The sequence below is a fragment of the Narcine bancroftii genome, chromosome 10 (assembly GCF_036971445.1).
Source record: "Narcine bancroftii isolate sNarBan1 chromosome 10, sNarBan1.hap1, whole genome shotgun sequence".
NCBI lineage: Eukaryota > Metazoa > Chordata > Chondrichthyes > Torpediniformes > Narcinidae > Narcine > Narcine bancroftii.
Genome location: NC_091478.1, coordinates 57,832,012 through 57,855,745, shown reverse-complemented (window position 1 = coordinate 57,855,745; position 23,734 = coordinate 57,832,012). Strand labels below are relative to the sequence as shown.

The window sequence follows — 23,734 nt, the reverse complement described above, 5'->3', positions numbered from 1 at the left end:
AGTCCCACTGACCAGCACCCGGTCCATACCCCTCCAGTCCTCTCCTCTCCATATAACTTTCCAGTCTATCCTTAAATGTAACCAATGATCCCGTCTCGACCACGTTTGCCGGAAGCTCATTCCACATCCCTACCACTCTTTGTGTAAAGAAATTTCCCCTCATGTTCCCCTTATAATTTTCCCTTTTCAATCTTAAACCGCGCCCTCTAGTTTGAATCTCCCCCACTCTTAATTGAAAAAGCCTATCCACGTTTACTCTGTCCCTTTTAAAATCTTAAACACCTCTATCGTCCCCCCTCAATCTTTTACGCTCCAGAGAAAAAAGCCCTAGTCTGCACAACCTTTCCCTGTAACTCAAACCTTGAAATCCTGTCAACATTCTCGTGAACCTTCTCTGCACTCTCTCTATTTTGTTTATATCTTTCCTATAATTTGGTGACCAAAACTGTACACAGTACTCCAAATTTGGCCTCACCAATGCCTTGTACAATTTCATCATAACCTCCCTACTCTTGAATTCAATACTCTGATTTATGAATGCCAACATTCCAAATGCGTTCTTCACCACACCATCTACCTGAGTATCAGCCTTGAGGGTACTATTTACCATCACTCCTAAATCCCTTTGTTGCTCTGCACTTCTCAATAGCCTACCATATAATGCATATGACCTTTTTAGATTTGCCTTTCCAAAATGTAACACCTCACACTTATCTGTATTAAATTCCATCAGCCATTTCTCAGCCCACACCTCCAGGCTTCCTAAATCACCTTTTAATCTACGGTAATCTTCTTCACTGTCCACAACACCACCAATCTTTGTATCATCCGCAAACTTGCTTATCCAATTCTCCACCCCTACTTCCAGATCGTTAATATATATAACAAACAATAGTGGACCCAGGACCGATCCCTGAGGAACTCCACTAGTCCACCGGCCTCCAATTGGACAAACAATTTTCTACCACTACTCTCTGACACCTCCCATCCAACCATTGCTGAATCCATTTCACTACCTCCTTATTTATACCTAATGCCTCCACCTTTTTTCCTAACCTCCTGTGGGGAACTTTGTCAAAAGCTTTACTAAAGTCTAAATAGACAATATCCACAGCTTTCCCTTCATCAACCTTTATTGTAACCCCCTCGAAAAACTCAATCAGGTTTGTCAAGCATGATCTACCCCTGACAAAACCATGCTGATTACTCCCTAGCAATCCCTGTACCTCCAAATATTTGTAAATACCATCCCTCAGAACACTTTCCATCAACTTGCCCACCACAGACGTCAGACTCACGGCCTATAATTCCCAGGTTTACATTTGGACCCTTTCTTAAACAGCAGAACCACATGCGCCACCCTCCAATCCTTTGGCACTACCCCCGTGGCCAGTGACATCCTAAATATCTCTGTTATTGGCCCCATTATCTGTCCACAAGCCTCCCTGAGTGTCCTTGGGAATATTTTGTTCGGTCCCGGAGATTTATCCACCTTTATCTTTTTCAACACGGCCATCACTACCTCCTCAGTTATCTTTATATGCTTCATGACCTCCCCACTATTTTTCTTTACTTCATCTGGTTCAATATTTTTTTCCCTAGTGAATACCGAGGCAAAGAAATCATTCAAAATTTCCCCCATTTCCTCTGACTTCTCACTCAGCCTACCCTCGCTATCTACAAGGGGTCCAATTTTATCCCTCACTAATCTTTTACTTTTAATGTACCTATAGAAACCCTTTGGAATTATATTTAGTCTGTCTGCCAAAGCCTCTTCGTGCCTTTTTTTGGCCTTTCTAATTTCTTTCTTAAGATTCCTTCTACACTCCTTGTAGTCCTCCTTCAAATTCTCAGTTCCCTGCTCTTTATATCTCTTGTACACCTCCCTTTTTCTCCTAACCAAATTTCCAATATTCCTCGAAAACCATGCCTACCCTAAAACTAACAGAGTTATGATCGTTAGACCCAATTTGTTCTCCAACAATAATGTCCACTACCTGACCTAGCTCGTTCCCTAACAGTAGATCTAGTATTACACCATCCCGAGTCAGTTGTTCTACTAATTGATTTAGAAAACAATCTTGAACACATTTAACGAACTCTAGCCCATCCAGCCCTCTAACTGTATGGGTATCCCAATCAATGTGAGGGAAGTTAAAATCTCCCATGATCACTATCTTATGATTCTCAAACATATGCGTTATCTTCCTACAAATTTGTTCCTCTAATTTTCTTGGCCCATTTGGTGGTCTTTAATACACCCCTATTAATACCCTCATGCCTCCTTCACCCCTCAATTCCACCCAAACAGCCTCACTGGACGATCCCGCCAGACCATCCTGCCACCTCACGGCAGTAATGTCCTCCTTAACAAGCAGAGCAACTCCTCCCCCTTTTTTATCCCCTGATCTATCACATCTAAAACAAATGTATCCTGGAATATTAAGTTGCCAGTCCTGCCCCTCCTGTAGCCAGGTCTCACTAATTGCCACAATATCATGACCCCAAGTATCTGTCCATGCTCTAAGCTCATCTACCTTGTTCACTATGCTTCTTGCATTAAAATATATGCATTTCAGAGAATGACCCTCACATATATTCTCTTTTCTACCTTTTACCATAATCTCCATCCTACCTTTGTTATCGTTATTATTCCTATCTAGGTGGCCATGCTCCCTTGACACTACTCTCACACTCTGTTCCCCACCCCCCCTGCCAAACTAGTTTAAACCTTCCCCCACAGCTCTAACAAATCTGCTTGCCAGCACATTGGTCCCCCTCCAGTTCAAGTGGAGTCCGTCCCTTTTGTATAGGTCCGACCTTCCCCAGAAGAGATCCCAATGATCCAGAAATCTTATCCCTTGCCCCCTGCACCATCTCTTCAATGTCCATTAACGAGCCAGGCAACATGGAGAATTTTTCAAGAAGTAAAATCTTTATTTATAAGTAAAGGCTGAGACAGAGAATAAATCCCTAACTCTCTGCTGGACATACAGAGCTCCAATTCTAACCTTGTTTGTACAATCCATTATTCTCCTACCTTATCTGTGTGTCGATTCCAGACAGTTCGTCATTCTCCTTATCTCAAACTATATGTCATTTCTTTAGCTTGCCACTATTAGTTGTTTATCTTATCAGATCTCAAACCACATGTTTTTACCGTCTTTTGCCACGCTTATCTTTTACCCCAGTCTCTTATCAGTGGCTATCGGGGTCCATACCACATGTCCTGCTACAGTTTTACCACTCTTATCTTTTGGTTACATAGATGCATAGCAGATACAGACCAGATAAAAATTAACTTGCCCAACAGGATACCTAGACTCTGCGTCTCCAAGCTGACACTTTTTCTTTTAAGTGCCATGGTGATTTTGCAAATGTGCTATGGCCTGTGTATGTAATCCTGTAACCGCCCATAACTAACTTTACTAAGACATATTTTATGAAATATAGCTTAACATTAACCTTAATATTAATATTAACACAGATCCATTACAATACGGATGGGTGCCCACACGTCAGCATAGACCTGGGGTCAAATGACCTGTTCACATGCTGTATGACTTTGTAGGTGTCCTTTGTAGGATGCCATTTGTAGATGAATGCTTTGGTTCTTCCATGAGCATCAATTATCTCCAAGCAGAGCCCACCACAGGGATCCTGGTTAGTCAAAAACTCTGCCATTTCATTAGACAGAATGAGTGAGCAAAGTGGAGAATGCTGTTAGCATAATGAAGAGCCTCATTAGTGTCTTGTCACAAGACACACATGAAAGCAGTGGTACCTGTGAATTACAACACAACACATGAGAGCCTGCAGACCAACCATTTGTGGGTTGGTGGGAGGCCATGAGGAATGTCCTGACCATGGAAAGGCAAAGAGGTTCAAGGGGAGAACAGCACTGCTGGAAACACAGGCATCCGAGCACATCCAACAGTGATGGGGGGAGATCACGTAATATAAGGATGGAGGGATCACGTCCAATAGTGATGGGGGATCATGTCCATTAGGGATGGAGGAATCACGTCCAAGAGGGATGGAATATCATGTACAATAGGAATAGAGGAATCATGTCCAACAGGAATGGAAGAATCACGTCCCAACAGGGATAGAGGAATTACGTCTAACGGATGGAAGGATCATGTCCAACAGGGGTGGAGGAATTATGTCCAACAGGGGTGGAGGAATTATGTCCAACAGAGATGGAGGGATCACATCCAACAGGGATGGAGGGATCATGTCTAACTGAGATGGGGATCATATCCAACAAGGATGGAGGAAACACATCCAACTGGGGTGGGGGTGGGGGTGGGGGGGGCATCTCCAACAGGATCAAGATAGCATGTCCAATCTTTTCAAGGCTTTCTATAACATTTCAAGTTGAATCCCTGGACTGTTTCCCTTGAATGCTCACTCATCCAATATGAACAGTCTCTTTTTCTCCTGCAGGTGATTAAGGACCTGAAGGGCTCTGACTATAGCTGGTCCTACCAGACCCCACCATCTTCCCCCAGCAGTTCCAGCTCCCGGAAGTCCAGCATGTGCAGGTATGTATAACTGCCAGGTGGCAAGGCCATCCCTCCTCCTTCCACTCAGGCCTGTGTGTGACCAGTGGGGTTTTGTGGTAAGCCTTCGCCATGAGAAATGTGGAGGTGAACACAAATTTTGTCTCCTTGCATTCGTCCTGTGTCAGTAAATCGTCCAGGGTGCTGGTCCCCTTCAGAGTGTCCAAAACTCGATCATGAGGCTTCCTAGCTCTCATCTCTGTTGCCAAAGTCAAGGACCTCCATGCACTGTTCCTGAGGAGTTGGTGAGACCTTCCCTGTACCCAGGACTCTGTTGATGCTGAGGGTTTTTGGGCAGTGGAATGCCATCTTTTCTCCTTCCCTATGAGGGACAGGTGGTGAATATTGGGCCTCTGCACAGCATCTTCCCCACAGCCTTCAGTCTCCAGAATTAACCACATAACGGTGCAATCACACTGCCTAATCGACCTTCCTTTTCTTTGTAATCCTGCACTCTAAATTGTGCGCTTGACACTGGTGTATGAATGTGAGACATAATCCATTAGACTGTTTGCAGAAGAAACCTCATTGTATCAGGTATCTTGTGACATGCACCTGGATTTAAATTTAAAGGTGCAGTACAAAGAATGTGGCTTTGGTCTTGCTGTCAATAATGATTGAAGGGAAGAGTGGAGGGAGGAAGAGGTGCCAATACAGTTTTTTGTTCTCCCAGTGGGGTGTGGAGGTGGAGCACTGGTTCAGGTCTTACCCAGCAAACCCTGCACTTAGAATGCGGAGACCTCGGTTCGCATGTAGGAACAGTCCGTTTGGGCCGCTGTATGTATGCCAACCGTGATGTCGATTTAAACATCCCATCGGCCTGCATGTGGTCCACTTTCCTGCCTGCCCGGGTCCCTGGCTAAACGTGGCTACCGTGTCTACTTCCTCCACCTCCCGTGGTCTGCGTTGCAGACACCCTCCACTCTAAAATGTGTCTCACACGTTTCCTTTGCACATTACCCCCACTTCACCATAAAGTAATATTTAACCCTTTGGAGTCTGTGTTGCCATTTTCAGAGACTACCAATAAGCACATATAGTCTGTGTGTCCGTTTTCCAGGACTGGTTTTATACCCACCCATTAACTGATTCGTACTGTAGTTTACCCATGGTCCCAGTCCAGAGTATATATTATGAATGGTTAAAAATGGCCGGACTCCAAAGGGTTAACATTTCCACCCCAGGGAAAAGCCTATCGTATCTATGCCTCTCATAATTTGATACTCTTCTATCAGTATATAATAATTTTATCTGTATAAAATAACAACAATCAACACCTATGATAATTTATATTCTTATCAGTTTTCTCAAGATATGGAGTTTAAATTCAGTTCATAATTGGCAACCAATTGACTCCCAAACTGGCGAATTATCATAAAGCCCATTAGGGGAGGAAATCCACTATCCTTATCAGATCCGTGACATCACCAGCACGCTGTTAACCTGTTGCAGGAGTCAACCTTTACAGGGCAACTTGAGGTGGACAGATCCCAGAAAATGAAAATTTAAAGAAACATAAAGAAGCAGGAGTCAGCCATGTGGCCCATAGAGTTTCTCCATTGTTCAATGAGATCACAGCTGATCTGGCCATGGACATGTTCATTTCCCGTAAACCCTTGGTTCCCCAATGCATCGAAGGTGGAGTACATGGTTAATAGCAGGATTCTTAACAGTGTGGAGGAACAGAAGGATCCAGGGGTCCATGTCCATAGATCTCTCGTTGCCACACATTGATAGGGTGATTCAGACGTATAGTGTGCTGGCCTTCGTTAGTCAGGGATTGAGTTCAAGAGCCGTGAGGTAATGTTGCAGCTCTATAAAACTCTGGTTAGACCACACTGCATTCACCTCTGGTCACCTCATTACAGAAAGGCTGGAAGCACATTCACAGACACTGAAGAGACTCTCTTCCTTTCTTTCCCTTACTGCAAGAGGCACCGGACTCTTTGTCTGCCTCATGGCAGATAAAAGGAAATTTCATGTAATATTAAAATTTCTCTTTTATTACATCATGATAAAAGAATCTTGAATGTACCTGGTTTAGAGGGGGTGCAGGGGAGATGTATCAAGATGTTGCCTACATTGGGGAACATGTCTTTTGACAGAGTTAGGAATTTTCTCTTTGCAGTGACAAAGATTGAGAGGTGTAATACAGGATTATGTGGGTCTTAGATAGGGTGGAGAGGCAGTATGTTTTTTCCCAGGGGGACAATATCAAATCCCTAAGGAAACATATTTAAGGTGAGTGGAGGAAAGTTCAGGGAAGACATCAGAGGTAAGTGGTGGGTGGTGGAGGCTGGTAGGAGCATGGGTGTAAGAAATGTAGAGGGTTGTGGATGTGAGATAAGGAAGGGTGAGATGGTTGTGGTGTAGGTTTACAGAGGTCAGCACAACATGATGGGTTGAAGGGCCTGTTCTGTGCTGGAATGCTCAAAAATCTCTCGACGTGCCTTACATGCGTTGGATTCATTGCTTCAATGGGACAGAGAGTATGGGAAGGATTTGCATCCCCCTTTGACTCTGGCCACCTGCTTTGCCTGTAGCATCATCTGCAGGAAGTCTGACCTTGTCTTCATTGCCTTCCTTCCCTTCCCCTCCCTCCGCACCCTTCCCCAGCAGTGTTAACAGCACAAACAGCAGCACTTCACGCTCAAGTGGTTCCCAGACACACTCACCCAGCTCCAACTACCGCTACCGCAGTTTGGCTCAGCCCACCAGTTCTGGCATCCGGCTCTCCAGCGTCTCCTCGCACGATTCCGGCTTCATGTCCCAGGACGCCATGTACTCCAAGCCTCCATCACCTATGCCTTTGGATATAACCAGTCAGGTGAGATGATGCTCTAATGATGAGAGTTTATATTCATACTCACAAGTACAGGGCACAGACGCACCAACATTCTTACTTGCACAGGAATGTTAATGTGCCATCCACAGAAGTATCAATCAAATTACCACAGACAGAGAACGAGGTTATAAAAGAACAGTTGGTCAAAAGGTTAGTGGAAGAAAAGAAGTGGCGTTTCATAATGCAGACAGATCTCTTGGTGGTCCCAGAATAATTTAGGTTTAGGGTAGTGTAGGTAGGTTCAAGAGCTTGATAGCTTTTGGATAAAATCTGTTCTGGAGCCAGGGCTTCTGTGCAATCCACCAATGTGCACGCAGATCACGCAGCAGCCACAGGAAGTAAAGGGTTTTGGGCCTGGGACCTTCATCAGGTATAAACAAAACCAGACAGGCTTCTGAATAGAAAGGGTAGGGGGAGGAGAAGAGGAAGGGACATAGGGAGGAGCACAGGCTGACACGTAAGAGGTCAGAGGTGGACCCAGGTAGGATGGTGGAAGGTGAGAGAGAAGATAGGGGGAGAGGGGTGGGAGTCGCTCTCTGATAGGAGGGGAAAGGGAAGGGGATGGGGAGTTCAAGGAAAGGAGACAGGTAGGGAAAGAGAGAGGCTCGAGGCAGGGGTTTACCGGAAGTTGGAGACATCGATATTGATGCCGTCTGGTTGGAGACTGCCCAGGCAAAATACAAGGTGTTGCTCCTCCAATTTGCGAGTGGCCTTGGTTTCGGCAGTGCATGATCACCCAGCCTCACCTCCGCACCCACGTGCTCCTGCGCCTCCTTGCTTCGCAGGTGAGTGCCTCTACTCATCGACGCAGGCTAATGTTGTTGCAATGCTAGGCAGCAGATGGACAAGCGATGGGCTGCAGATGAAGCAAACACGAGGATAATGTCCAGCAGGAGGAGCAGGCCACCTGATCTCTTGCTGCTGTTCCAATATTCACCATTGTCCATTCAGTACCCACTGACCTCCAAGAGCAAGGGTGCACTGATCCCATTTATCTCCCCACATTTCCAACAACATCCCACCAAGAACCCACCCCACATCCACATTCCAGGCAGAAATTTATAGGCACCAACTAACCCGTGTGTTTGGGGTGTGGGAGAAAACTGGAGCAACGCACAGGAGAAGGTGCAGATGAGGCAGCAGGCCGAACTGGAAGTGGAATGTGTGCCACCAAGGCTGGGAGTTTGTGCCCTTACCCACACCACCACAGCACATCTATGTATCTGTCCAAATTCTTCTTAATTATTAATATTAGGCCCACATTCACCACTTCATCTGACAGCTAATTCCACACTCCCACCACTCTCTGTGTGAAGAAGTTTCCTCTAATGTTTTCTGTCAACTTTTCCCCTTTCTCTCATAACCCATTTCTTCTTCTTTGTATCTCACCTACCCTCAGTGGAAAAAGCCTACCTACTCCATCTCTCTATCATAATTTTAAATACCTCTATCAAATCTCCCCTCATTCTTCTACGCTCCATGAAATGTTCTTATTATTTTCCTATAACTCAGTTCCTGAAGTCCCAGGAACACCCTAGTAAATCTTCTCTGCAAACTTTCAATATCTTTCCAATAGTTAGGTGACCCAAAACTGCATACAATACTCCAAATTTGACCTCACCAATGTCTTATACAACTTTACCATAACATCCAAATTCGTAAACTCAATTTATGAAAACCAATATGCCAAAAGCTCTCTTTACAATCCTATCTACCTGTGACGCCACTTTCAGGGAATTGTATATCTGTATCCCCAGATCCCTCTATTCCTCTGCACTCCTCAGTGCCCGACCATTTACCATGTATGCCCTACATTGGTTTGTCCTTCAAAAATGCAACATCTCACACTTATCTGCATTAAATTCCATCTGCCATTTTTCAGCCCATTTTCCCAGATGTTTCAGATCCCTCTGCAAGCTTTGAAAACCTTCACTGTTCACAACGCCTCCAATCATCTGCAAACTTGCTGATCCAATTTACCACATTATCTCGTAGATGACAAACAGCAATGGTCCTGGGACCGATCCCTGAGGCAGACCACTAGTCTCAGGCCTCCAGTCTGAGAACCATTCATCCACTCTCTGGCTTCTCCTGTCCAGCCAATGTCGAATCCAGTTCACTACCTCACCATGAATACTGAGATTTGAATCCTGATTAACCTCCCATGTCAAAGCCCTTACTAAAGTCCATGTAGACAACATCCACGGCCCTTCCTTCATCAATGATCCTGGTAATCTCCTCAAAAAACTCTATAAAATTGGTTAAGCATGACTTACCATGCACAAAGCCATGTTGACTCTCCGTAATAATTTCCTGGCTATTCTAATACTTGTATATCCGATCTCTTAGAATACTTTCCAATATGTTACTTACTACAGATGTCAGGCTCACTAGCCTATAATTTCCAGGGTTACTTTTGGAGCCTTTTTTCAACAATGGAACAACGTGAGCTACCCTCCAATCTTCTGGCACCACACCCGTGGATAAGGGGATTTTAAATATTTCTGCCAGAGCCCCTGTAATTTCTACACTAGCCTCCCTCAAGGCCCAAGAAAATATCTTGTCAGGCCCTGGGGATTTATCCACCCTTATTTTCTTTAAGACAGTGAGCACTTTCTCCTCTTTAATCTGTATTGGTTCCATGACCTCACTGCTTGCTTTCCTTACTTCCCACTACTCTGTGCCAGTTTCCTGAGTGAATACTGATGAAAAAACCCATTTAACATCTCCCCCAATCTCTTTTGGCTCCACACAAAGCTGACCACTCTGATCTTTAAGGAGACTAATTTTGTCCCTTACTATCCTTTTGCTCTTAATATACCTGTAAAACTCTTCAGATTTTCCTTCACATTGTCTGCCTAAGCAATCTCATGTCTTCTTTTAGCCTTCCTGATTTCTTTCTTGAGGTTTTTTTTGCATTTTCTATACTCCTCAAGTACCTCATTTGCTCCATGTTGCTTATACCTGTTATACACCTCTTCTGAACCAAATCCCCAATATCCCTCAAAAACCAAGGTTTCCTCTGGACTGTTAACTTTGCCTTTGATCCTGACAGGAACATACAAACTCTGTACTCTCAAAATTTCAGCTTTGAAGGTCCTCCACTTACCTCATACATCCTTGCCCGAAAACAACTTATCCATGTATTCTAGATCATTTCTCATTTCCTCACAATTAGCCTTTCTCCAGTTTAGAATCTCAACCCAAGGCACAGACCTATCCTTCATAATTAACTTCAAACTAATGGCATTATGATCACTGGACCCAAAATGTTCCCGTACACTTTTGTCACCTGACCTGTCTCATTCCCTATCAGAAGATCCAGTTTTGCACTCGATAGTTGCTACCTCAATATATTGATTTAGAAGATTTTCCTGAACACATTTGACAAACTCCAAGCTATCCAGCCCTTTTACAGTATGGGAGTTCCAGACAATATGTGGAAAGTTAAAATCTACTATCACAACCTTATATTTCCTGCAGCTGTCTGCTATCTCTACAGATTTTCCCCTCCAATTCTGACTATTGGGCAGACTATAATACAAGGCCATGAGTGTGGTCATACCTTTCCCGTTCCTCAGCTCCACCCATGTTGCCTCAGTAGACGAGCCCTCTGGTCTGTCCTCACTGAGCACAGCTGTGATATATTCCCTGATGAGCAGTGTCTTTCTTTTCCCCCCTCTCTCCCTGTTCTATTACATCCGAAACAACGGAACCCCAGAACATTGAACTGCCAGTCCTGCCGCTCCTGCAACCAAGTTTCACTAATAGCAACAATGTCCTAATTCCATGAGCCAATCCATGCTCTAAGTTTGTCTGCCTTTTCTATAATATTCCTTGCATTGAAATAGCTTAACCTGAGAACATTTCCACCACGTAAAATCCTGTTTTTACCTGCAGTCTTCACATCATCTTTTTCCTCCTCTACTCCACTGTTCCCCTCAATATTCCCTGAAAACATCTCAGCTGACTGCAATTTGGATGTGTGGAGACATGGGGGATGTGCAGCAGGGTGAAATATTCTGAATCCAGGTGTTCGGAAATCCTGATTCCAGTTCACTCAGTAGTCCAGACTGAGGACCAAGGGGTTAGTGCTTGGCTGGATCAGAGTTAGATCCACAGAACGTGGTCCAGACATGCATTCCAGAGTGGTTGTTTCTTTCAGCTTCTGGGCTAGGATCCTGCAGGCCCTTTGGCCCATATGTCTGTGGGCACCTATTGTAATTTAAACATACAGGCCCACCTTCACATTCCTGGAGGGTGGGAGGAAACCAGAGCACCCGAAGGAAACCCACGCAGACATGGGTGGAACATACAGACAGCGCCAGATCCAAACCATGGTTGCTGGCACTGTAATAACGTTGCGCTAAACACTTTGTATTAAATTATCAAAGAATTAATTTCCACAGTTAAACTCACCTGAACTTTTGTAGCAACCACAAAGTATTAGTGAGTGACATCCAATATTACAGGCAGCTTGACACCTCAAAGCCCTGAGGGTACCACATTATTGGAGTTTGACTACATCTACATGGCACAACTCCCATGGACAGCAATGACAATGAAGTTAAACAGGAATGTCTGCAGACGCGTGATTGTGGTGCAATACACCAAAGTACAAAGTGCTGGAGAAACTCGGCAGGTCATGCGGCAACTATAGGAAGCAAAACATTGGCTATATCCCTTCGCTTCCTATCTGATAAGTAGAAGCCCTGTTCAGTTCAGCAAGACCCCAGTGGGGTACGACCAGAGGTATAGTGAGTGGTCAGCTGGACAGAATGGGAGAAATCCTTCTGCCTTTGGGAAGAAAGAGCATGGCATGGACAAATCAATGGAGGATCTCAATCTCCAGTACCCAAGACCCGGTTCAGTCCTGACCACTGGCATTGTCTATGTGGAGTTGATGAGGGTAATGATAAAAACAAGTTCATTGTCATACCCACTGTACAGTGTAACATACATGGAAATTCTTACTTGCTGCCACCAAACAGATAGTTTGATTAATATTATCCATAATTAAAAATTATAAATACAAAAGGGAAATAGAGATAGATAATAAATATTCACAGTTATCCCAGTGCAAAGAAGTGACTTTGCAGTAGTGCAGACAGGGCTCTTGTGGTGTCAGTGCCGGCCCTAATCAGTGTAACAAGTTTGTATGTTCTCTGTGTGACCCTGTGGGTTTTTCCTGGGCACTCCCATTTCCTCCCACACCCCAAAGGTGTGCGGGCAGGTAGATTTATTGCCATCCCCTTCCCTCCCTCCCCCTATCAGAGAGCTCCCCTCGGTCCTCCCCCTCTATCAGAGAGCTCCCCTCGGTCCTCTCCCCCACCAGGGAGCTCCCCTCGGCCCTTTCCCCCATCAGAGAGGTCCCCTTGGGCCCCTTCCCCATCATTGAGAGAGCTCCCCTTGCACCCCCCCCTATCAGATAGTTCCCTTTGGTCCTCCCCCTATCAGGGAGCTCCCCTCGGCCCTCTCCCTCTCTATCAGAGAGCTCCCTTTGGTCCTCCCCCTATCAGGGAGCTCCCCTCGGCCCTCTCCCCCATTACTTCTCTTTTACTCTCCCTCCTGTTTCCACCTCTTTCCTGCGAGCCTGTGCTTCTCCTTCCCTCGACTCTCCCCCACCACCCACCACATCTTTTTATTCTACCTGTTGTTGCTTCTGGTGAAGGGCTCGGCTTGGTACATTGATTACCTTTTACTTCCTGTGGATGCTCTGTGACTTGTTGAGTCTATCCAGCACATTTGTGTATTGCTTTGTAAATTTCCTCCTGGTGGATGGGTGAGTGGTAGCTGATGAGAATGTGGGAAAATTTTAAAATGGGATGAATGCAGAAATGTAAATGGGAAGGGGAGAGAGGTTGATGGTTAGAATGAAGTCAATGGGCCAAAGGACCTCTGTTCTGCATTTCTTTGTATTAATTCCATATCTATAACTAAATTGATCAATATGCGGAATGTTCTCAGTAGAACCATTCTAAGTTCACAATAAATGGAGACAACATTCCCAGTGCAAACTTTCCAATTAGACAGGGCCAGTTTGACAGAGAATATCATCACTTTGGAGCAATCTGAGAAAGAAAATGTCTTTTGAGAAATACAGTAGTCAGTTGAGATATGACCTATGGGACAAATGCCCCTTTCACCAATTGTAGAGGTCCAGTAGAAACATGTCACCATACAGTCTCAAGGCATTCAATGTTCTGAAGCAGCTCACGGAGCACCAGGGCATTTCCATGAGCTCCTCCATAAATGTGCCCCATGAAGTAACAGAATAACCGCTCATGCAATTTCTGGGGCATTCCAGGGGTTTTGACAAGGAAAACTGCCACAACTCGTTGAAAGAGCATCTTTTAAAATTTAAAGATTTAAATTTTAAATTTTATTTACAACACATTTGAGGCCAATTCCAGCAATTTGTACCCGTGGCACCCAATTATACCTAAATTAATCTGCAACCCTCCGTACGTTTTGAACAGTGGGAAGAAACCCACGCAGACATGGGGAGAACGTACAAACTCCTTACAGACAGCGCCAGATTCGAGCCCAGTTTGCTGACGCTGTAATATGGTTACTCAAGACTAGCCTAAGCGCCCATTCATGTTAGGCCTGCAAGCAATGGCGAAAATTCACTGTTCAGTTTGTTCATGTGCTTTATTTTCTGGAATCATTCATGCGGTGTGGGCAGTTTATATTCATATACAGGCAGCAACTACTCAGGGTTTGTGCAATGTCCTCTGCTTTTTAATTTTCTTGTGATTTGTAGATAGGTTTGTGATACAAATGCTCTTTGAGGCATGGGTTAAAGTAGCCTGTTTCTTCTCAGCTTTCCCCCTCTCCCACCGCCTCCCCCACCACTCCGATGACCGGTTGTCAGGTTGTCAGGTCCAGTAGCAGTGGGTAATGGATCTGCAAAATTTGTTGCTATAGATGTCTGTGGAGGCCAAGTCACTGGGTAGATTTACTGTAGAGGTTGATGAGTTTGTGACCAGTGAGGGTGTCAAGGTTCTGTGGAAAATGCAGGAGAATGAGGTTGAGAGGAAAGGTACACTAGCCGTTTTTGAACAGTGTAACAAACTTGATGGGCTGATTCTGCTCCAACATCTGGTACTGGTTAATAGTGACCTGGTACTGAGCCAGACATGACAATGAACTTGTAAATTTTGCAGCCAGTATCCACTTTTTGTGATCCGGCCAACCTTAGTAAAGCCAGAAAATATACCATGAGAAAGAGAAGCAGGAGTCGGCCTTGCCCTCATTGAATAAGATCATGGCTGTGGACACAACTCCACACCCCCCCACCCCCCCATTCCCCATAACCCTTAATTTCCCTACGATACAAACAAATGCATTTAATGAGGCAGCATCAACTGCTTCACTGGGCAGAGAATTCGACTATGTGGGAAAAGCACTTCCTCCTCATCTCTGTCTTAAATCTACTTCCTTGGATCTTGACCCGAAGTCTCCTCGGCTCGTCTGACATCCTTGCCTCGATTCTATCTCTCCTTTTCATAATTTTGGATGTTTCTGTAAGACCCCCCCCCCCCCCCCCCACTCATCCTACTTAGCAATAAACCCTTTGTTTCCGGAAGCTGAGGAGTAATCCGGTGAGTGCAGGGGAAGGTGGCAAAGTGTGTCCAAGTGGGCTTAGTATCAGGAAACAATGGACAATGACTGACAGGTGGGTTCCACAGGGCTTGCACTTGGACCTGTGATTTATGGAGAATGTACAGCGGTGACCTCAGCGGAGCACTGGTTCCTCATGGCGCTGTTTTCCATCTGACCATTCACACCCCACTCCCTGGCCCCATATTTTACAATGGATATACGCCTCAGGCAGCATGTCTAGGGGACTGACACAAACCTTCACCAGCCCTCCACAGACTTTCTCCAAGCACTGAATGGCACCCGTCTTTGAACCCGCCCCTCATCCCCACAATCACCCCTCCTTGCTCTCAGCGAAGAAGTTACCTGAGAGGGTGAGCTCTGCAGGCAATCAGAAATGAGGTTGAAAACACAGTGGCCCACAACACGGAACAGTCCCTCCAGCCAAACTCATCCATGTTGGCATTCTAGTCGTGCTCACCTGCATTTCATCTATACCCTTCTGAGACCTTTCCATTTATGTGTTCTAATGCCCTGCTGTACCCACCTACATATTGAGACCTTCCCATCCATGTTCTAATGCCCACTGTACCCACGATATACTGAGACCTTCCCATCCATGGGTTCTAATGCCCACTGTAATCCTACACACTCAGACTTTCCATTCATATGTTCTAATGTCTGCTGTACCCCTACACACTTTGACCTTCCCATCCATGTTCTAATACCTACTATACCCCATACACAGAGACCTTCCCATCCATTCCAATATCCATTATAGCCCTACAAACAGAGACCTTCCCATCCGTTCTAATGCCCATTGTACCCACTACACAATGAACTTCCCATCCATGTTCTAATGCCCACTGTACCCCTTACACACTGAGACCTTCCCATCCATGTTCTACTGCCCACTGTACCCCCTACATACTGAGAACTTCCCATCAATGTTCTAATGCTCACTGTACGCCTACACACTAAGACCTTCCCATCCATGTTGTCATGCCCACTGCAACCCCCACATACTGAGACCTTCCCATCCATGTGTTCTAATGCCCATTGTAGCCCCTACACACAGAGACCTTCCCATCCATGTTCTAATTCCCGCTGTACCTCCCAAACATTGAGAATTTCCCCCTCCATTTTCTAATGCTCACTATACCCCTACTCACTGAGACCTTTCCATCCATGTTCTACTGCCCACTGTACGCCCTACACACAGAGACATTCCCATCTGCTCTAATGCCCACTGTATCCCCTACACACCGAGAACTTCCCATCCATGTTCCAATGCTCACTGTACCCGTACACACAGAGACCTTCCCATCCATGTTCTAATGTCCACTGTACCCCCTACATACCAATACCTTTCCATCCATGGATTCTAATGCCCACTGTACCCCTACACACTGAGACCTTCCCATCCATGTTCTAATTCCCGCTGCACCTCCCACACACTGAGAATTTCCCCTCCATTTTCTAATGCTCACTATACCCCTACTCACTGAGACCTTTCCATCCATGTTCTACTGCCCACTGTACGCCCTACACACAGAGACCTTCCCATATGCTCTAATGCCCACTGTATCCCCTACACGCTGAGAACTTCCCATCCATGTTCTAATGCTCACTGTACACCTATACACTGAACTTACCATCCATGTTCCAATGCTCACTGTACCCCTACACGCAGAAACATTACCATCCATGTTCTAATGCCCACTGTACCACCTACATACCGAGACCTTCCCATCCATGGTTTCTAATGCCAACTGTACCCCCTACACACTGAGAACTTCACATCCATGTTCCAATGGGCACTGTACAACCTACACACTGAGACCTTCCTCTCCATGTTCTAATGCCCACAGTATCCCCTAGATACTGAGACCTTCCCATCCATAGGTTCTAATGCCCACTGTTCTCCTACACACAGACCTTTCCATCCATATGTTCTAAAGCCTGCTGTAACCCTATGCACTATGACCTTCCCATCCATGTTCTAGTGCCTACTGTATCCCATACACAGAGACCTTCACATCCATGTTCTAATGCCCATTATAGCCCCTACATACAGAGACCTTCCCAGCCGTTTTAATGCATACTGTACCCACTACACAATGAAATTCCCATCCATGTGTTCTAATGCCCATTGTACTCCCTACACACAGACACCTTCGCATCCATGTTCTAATGACCACTGTACCCCCTACATACTTAGACCTTTCCATCCATGGGTTCTAATGCCCACTGTACTCCTACAAACTGAGACCTTCCCATCCATGTTCTAATTCCCACGGTACCCCCTACACACTGAGACCTTTCCATCCATTTGTAATGTCCACTGAACCCCTATACACTTTGACCTTCCCATCCATATTCTAATGCCCACAGTAATCCTACACACTGAGACCTTTCCATCCATATGTTCTAATGCCTTCTGTACCCCTATGCACTATGACCTTCCCATCCATGTTCTAGCGCCTACTGTATCCCATTCACAGAGTCCTTCCCATCCATGTTCTAATGCCCATTATAGCCCCTACATACAGAGACCTTCTCAACCGTTCCAATGCATACTGTACCCACTACGCAATGAAATTCCCATCCATGTGTTCTAATGCCCACTGCACCCCCTATACACCGACAGCTTCGCATCCATGTTCTAATGCCCACTGTACCCCCTACATACTGACACCTTTCCATCCATGGGTTCTAATTCCCACGGTACCCCTACACACTGAGAACTTCCCATCCGTGTTCTATTGCTCACTGTACACCTACACACTGAACTTCCCATCCATTTTCTAATGCTCACTGTACCCCTACACGCAGAGACCTTCCCATCCATGTTCTAATGCCCACTGTACCCCCTACATACCGAGACCTTCCCATCCATGGTTTCTAATGCCAACTGTACCCCCAACACACTGAGAACTTCCCATTCATGTTCTAATGGGCGCTGTACAACCTACACACTGAGACCTTCCCATCCATATTCTACTGCCCACTGTACCCCCTACATCCTGAGACCTTTCCATCCATGTTCTAATGCCCACTGTACCCCCTAGATACTGAGACCTTCCCATCCATGGCTTCTAATGCCCACTGTACCCCCAACATACCGTGACGTTCCCATCCATGGTTTCTAATGCCAACTGTACCCCCTACACACTGAGAACTTCCCATCCATGTTCTAATGGGCACTGTACAACCTACACACTGAGACCTTCCCATCCATGTTCTACTGCCCACTGTACCCCCTACATCCTGAGACCTTTCCATCCATGTTCTAATGCCCACTGTACCCCCTAGATACTGAGACTTTCCCATCCATATTCTAATGTCCATTGTAGGCCATACATCCAGAGACCTTCCCATCCGTTCTAATGCCCACTCTACCCACTACACAATGAACTTCCCATCCATGTGTTCTAATGCCCACTATATCCCATACACAGAGACATTCCGATCCACGGGTGCTAATGTCCACTGTACCCCAACACACTGACACCTTTCCATCGATTGGTTCTAATGACCACTGTCAACCTACACACTGAGACCTTCTCATCCATGTTCTAATTCCCACTGTACCTCCTACACACTGAGAACTTCCCATCCATGTTCTAATGGTCACTGTACCCCTACACACTGAGAACTTCCCATCCATGTTCTAATGCTCACTGTACGCCTACACACTGAGACTTTCCCAACCATTCTAATGCCCACTGTACCCACTGCACGTTGAACTTCCCATCCATGTTCTAATGCCCATTGTAGCCCCTACACACTGACACCCTCCCATCCATGTTCTAATGCCCACTGTACACCATACACACAGAGACCTTCCCATCTATTCTAATGCCCACTGTACCCCTTATACACAGACCTTCCTAACCATGTTCTAATGCCCACTTTATCCTCTACACACTGAGAACTTCCCGTCCACATTCTAATGCTCACTGTACACCTACACACTGAGAACTTCCCATCCATGTTCTAATGGGCACTGTACAACCTACACACTGAGACCTTCCTATCCATGTACTACTGCCCACTGTACCCTCTACATACTGAGACCTTTCCATCCATGTTCTACTGCCCACTGTACTCCCTAAATACTGAGACCTTTCCATCCATGTTCTAATGCCCACTGTACCCCCTAAATACTGAGACCTTCCCATCCATGGGTTCTAATGCCCACTGTACTCCTACACACTGAGACCTTTCCATCCATATGTTCTAATGCCTGCTGTACCCCTATGCACTACCTTCCCATCCATGTTCTAGTGCCTACTGTATCCCATACTCAGAGACCTTCCCATCCATGTTCTAATGCCCATTATAGCCCCTACATAAAGAGACCTTCCCAGCCATTCTAATGCATACTGTACCCACTACACAATGAAATTCCCATCCATGTGTTCTATTGCCCTCTGTACTCCCTACACACTGACACCTTCGCATCCATGTTCTAATGCCCACTGTACACCCTACATACTGAGACCTTTCCATCGATGGGTTCTAATGCCTACTGTACTCCTACAAACTGAGACCTTCCCATCCATGTTCTTATTCCCACGGTACCCCCTACACACTGAGAACTTCCCATCCATGTTCTAATGCTCACTGTACCCCTACACACTGAGACCTTTCCATCCATTTGTAATGCCCACTGTACCCCCTATACACTTTGACCTTCCCATCCATATTCTAATGCCCACTGTAATCCTACACACTGAGACCTTTCCATCCGTGTTCTATTGCTCACTGTACCCCTACACACTGAACTTCCCATCCATGTTCCAATGCTCACTCTACCCCTACACGCAGAGACCTTCCCATCCATGTTCTAATGCCCACTGTACCCCCAACATACCGTGACGTTCCCATCCATGGTTTCTAATGCCAACTGTACCCCCTACACACTGAGAACTTCCCATCCATGTTCTAATGGGCACTGTACAACCTATACACTGAGACCTTTCCATCCATGTTCTAATGCCCACTGTACCCCCTAGATACTGAGACTTTCCCATCCATATTCTAATGTCCATTGTAATCCTACACACTGAGACCTTTCCATCCATATGTTCTAATGCCTGCTGTACCCCTATGCACTATGACCTTCCCATCCATGTTCTAATGCCCATTATAGCCCCTACATACAGAGACCTTACCAGCCATTGTAATGCATACTGTACCCACTACACAATGAAATTCCCATCCATATGTTCTAATGCCCACTGCACCCCCTACATACTGAGACCTTCCCATCCATGTTCTAATTCCCACGGTACCCCCTACACACTGAGAACTTCCCATCCGTGTTCTAATGCTCACTGTACCCCCTACACACTGAGACATTTCCATCCATTTGTAATGCCCACTGTACCCCCTATACACTGAGACCTTCCCATCCATGTTTTGTAATGCCCACTGTAAAACCTACACACTTTGACCTTCCCATCGATATTCTAATGCCCACTGTAATCCTACACACTGAGACCTTTCCATCCATATGTTCTAATGCCTGCTGTACAGCCTACACACTTTGACATTCCCATCCATGTTCTAATGCCCATTGTAGGGGATACATACAGAGACCTTCCCATCCGTTCTAATGCCCACTCTACCCACTACACAATGAACTTCCCATCCATGTGTTCTAATGCCCACTGTACCCCATACACAGAGACATTCCGATCCATGTTCTAATGCCCATTGTACACCTACACACACAGACCTTCTCATCCATTCTAATGCCCACTGTACCACATACATACTGAGACCTTCCCATCCATGGGTGCTAATGTCCACTGTACCCCTACACACTGAGACCTTTCCATTGATTGGTTCTAATGACCACTGTCAACCTACACACTGAGACCTTCTCATCCATGTTCTAATTCCCACTGTACCTCCTACACACTGAGAACTTCCCATCCATGTTCTAATGGTCACTGTACCCCTACACACTGAGACCTTCCCATCCATGTTCTAATGCCCACTGTACCCCCTACATACTGAGACCATTCATCCATGGGTTCTAATGCCCACTGTACTCCTACACACTGAGACCTTTCCATCTATATGTTCTAATGGCCATTGTATCCCCTACACACAGAGACCTTCCCATCCGTTCCAATGCCCACTGTACCCACTACGCATTGAGACTTTCCCATCCATGTTCTAATGCCCACTGTACCCCTACGCTCTTAGACCTTTCCATGCATGGGTTCTGATGCCCACTGTACCCCCTGCACACAAAGACCTTCCCTTCCATGTTCTAATGCCTACTGTACCCCATACACAGAGACCTGCCCATCCGTTCTAATGCTCACTGTACCTCCTACACACTGAGAACTTCCCATCCATGTTCTAATGCTCACTGTACCCCATACACAGAGACCTTCCCATCCTTTTAATGCCCATTGTATCCCCTACATACAGAAACCTTCCCATCCATGAGTTCTAATGCCCACTGTAATCCTACACACTGAGACCTTTCCATCCATATGTTCTATTGCCTGCTGTACCCCATACACAGAGACCTTCCCATTCATGTTCTAATGACCATTGTAGCCCCTACATACAGAGACCTTCCCATCCATAGGTTCTTATGCCCACTCTACTCCTACACACTGAGACCTTTCCATCCATATGTTCTAATGCCTGCTGTACCCCTATGCACTATGACCTTCCCATCCATGTTCTAATGACTACTGTGCCCCCTATACGGAGACTTCCCATCTATGATCTAATGCCCATTGTAGCCCCTACAAACAGAGACCTTCCTATCCGTTCTAATGCCCACTATACCCACTACACAATGAACTTCCCATCCATGGGTTCTAATGCCCACTGTAATCCTACACACTGAGACCTTTCCATCCATATGTTCTAATGCCTGCTGTACCCCATACACAGAGACCTTCCCATCCATGTTTATTAATGCCCACCATACCCCCTACTCACTGAGACCTTCGCATCCATGTTCTAATGCTCACTGTACCCCTACACACTGAAACCTTCCCATCCATGTTCTAATGCACACTATACCCCCTACATACTGAAACCTTCCCATCCATGAGTTCTAACGCCCACTGTACCCCTGCACACTGAGACATTTCCATCCATGGGTTCTAATGCCCATTGTTGCCCCTACACACAGAGACCTTCCCATCCATTCTAATGCCCACTGTACCCACTACACCTTGAACTTCCAATCCATTTTCTAATGCTCTCTGTACCCCTACACACTGAGACCTTCCCATCCATGTTCTAATGCCCACTGTACGCATTGCACACACAGACCTTCCCGTCCGTTCTAATGCCCACTGTTCCCCCAACAAACTGAGAACTTCCCATTCACGTTCTAATGCTCACTGTAATCGTACACACTGAGACCTTTCCATCCATATGTTCTAATGCCTGCTGTACCCCATACACAGAAACCTTCCCATCCTTTCTAATGCCCATTGTTGCCCCTACACACAGAGATATTCTCATCCATGTTTTAATGCCCATTGTAGTCCCTACACACAGAGACCTTCCCATCCATTCTAATGCCCACTGTACCCTTACACACTGAACTTCACATCCATGTTCTAATGCTCACTTTACCCCTACACACTGAGACCTTCCCATCCATGTTCTAATGCCCACTGTACCCTTACACACTGAACTTCCCATCCATGTTCTAATCCTCACTGTACCCCTACACACTGAGACCTTCCCATCCATGTTGTAATCCCCACTGTACTCCCTACATACTGAGACTTTCCCATCCATGTGTTCTAATGCCCACTGTACCCCTTACACACAAAGACCTTCCCATCCATGTTCTAATGCCTACTGTACCCCATACCCAGAGACCTTCCCATCCGTTCTAATGCTCACTGTATCCCCTGCACACTGAGAAATTCCCATCCATGTTCTAATGCTCACTGTACCCCTACACACTGAGACCTTCCCATCCATGTTCTAATGCCCACTGTACCCCCTACACACTGAGACCTTCCCATCCATGTTCTAATTCTCAGTACCCCTTACACACTGAGACCTTCCCTTCCATGTTCTAATTCCCAGTACCCCCTACACACTGAGATCTTCCCATCCATGTTCTCTTGCCCACTGTACCCCCTGCACATGGAGACCTTCCCATCCATGTTCTAATTCCCAGTACCCCCTACATACTGACCTTCCCATCTATGTTCTAACGCTCACTGTATCCCTACATACTGAGACCTTCCCATCCATGTTCTCATGCTCACTGTACCCCTACCCACTGAGACCTTCCCATCCATGTGTTCTAATGCCCGCTGTACCCCTATACACTTTGATCTTACTATCCATAGGTTCTAATGCCTGCATTACCCCTATACACTGAGTCCTTCCCATCCATGTGTTCTAATGCCCCTACACTCTTTGACATTCTCATCCATGTTCTAATGCCCATTGTAGCTCCTACACTCAACTTTCCCATCTGTTCTCATGCCCACTTTACCCACTACACATTGAGACCTCCCATCCATGTTCTAATGCTCACTGTACCCCTACACACTGAGACCTTCCCATCCATTTGTAATGCCCACTGTACCCCCTATACACTGAGACCTTCCCATCCATGTTTTGTAATGCCCACTGTACCCCCTACACACTTTGACCTTCCCATCCATGTTCTAATGCCGACTGTATCCCCTACACACACAGACCT

The 23,734-nt window shown here is 45.9% G+C and overlaps 1 protein-coding gene across 9 annotated transcripts in view; it reads left to right on the top strand.

Annotated features, from left to right (window-relative positions):
• The window catches only part of mtss1lb (MTSS I-BAR domain containing 2b), a 229,804-nt gene that overhangs the window by 179,187 nt on the left and 26,883 nt on the right, over window positions 1-23,734 (top strand). For 8 of the 9 annotated variants that reach the window (XM_069900991.1, XM_069900994.1, XM_069900993.1 and 5 more), the window contains 2 exons: window positions 4,450-4,547; window positions 7,182-7,392. In XM_069900991.1, coding sequence (XP_069757092.1) covers window positions 4,450-4,547; window positions 7,182-7,392 — 309 coding nt within the window. The remainder of the gene's footprint in view (window positions 1-4,449; window positions 4,548-7,181; window positions 7,393-23,734) is intronic. The other variant, XM_069900987.1, reaches the window with a different exon arrangement.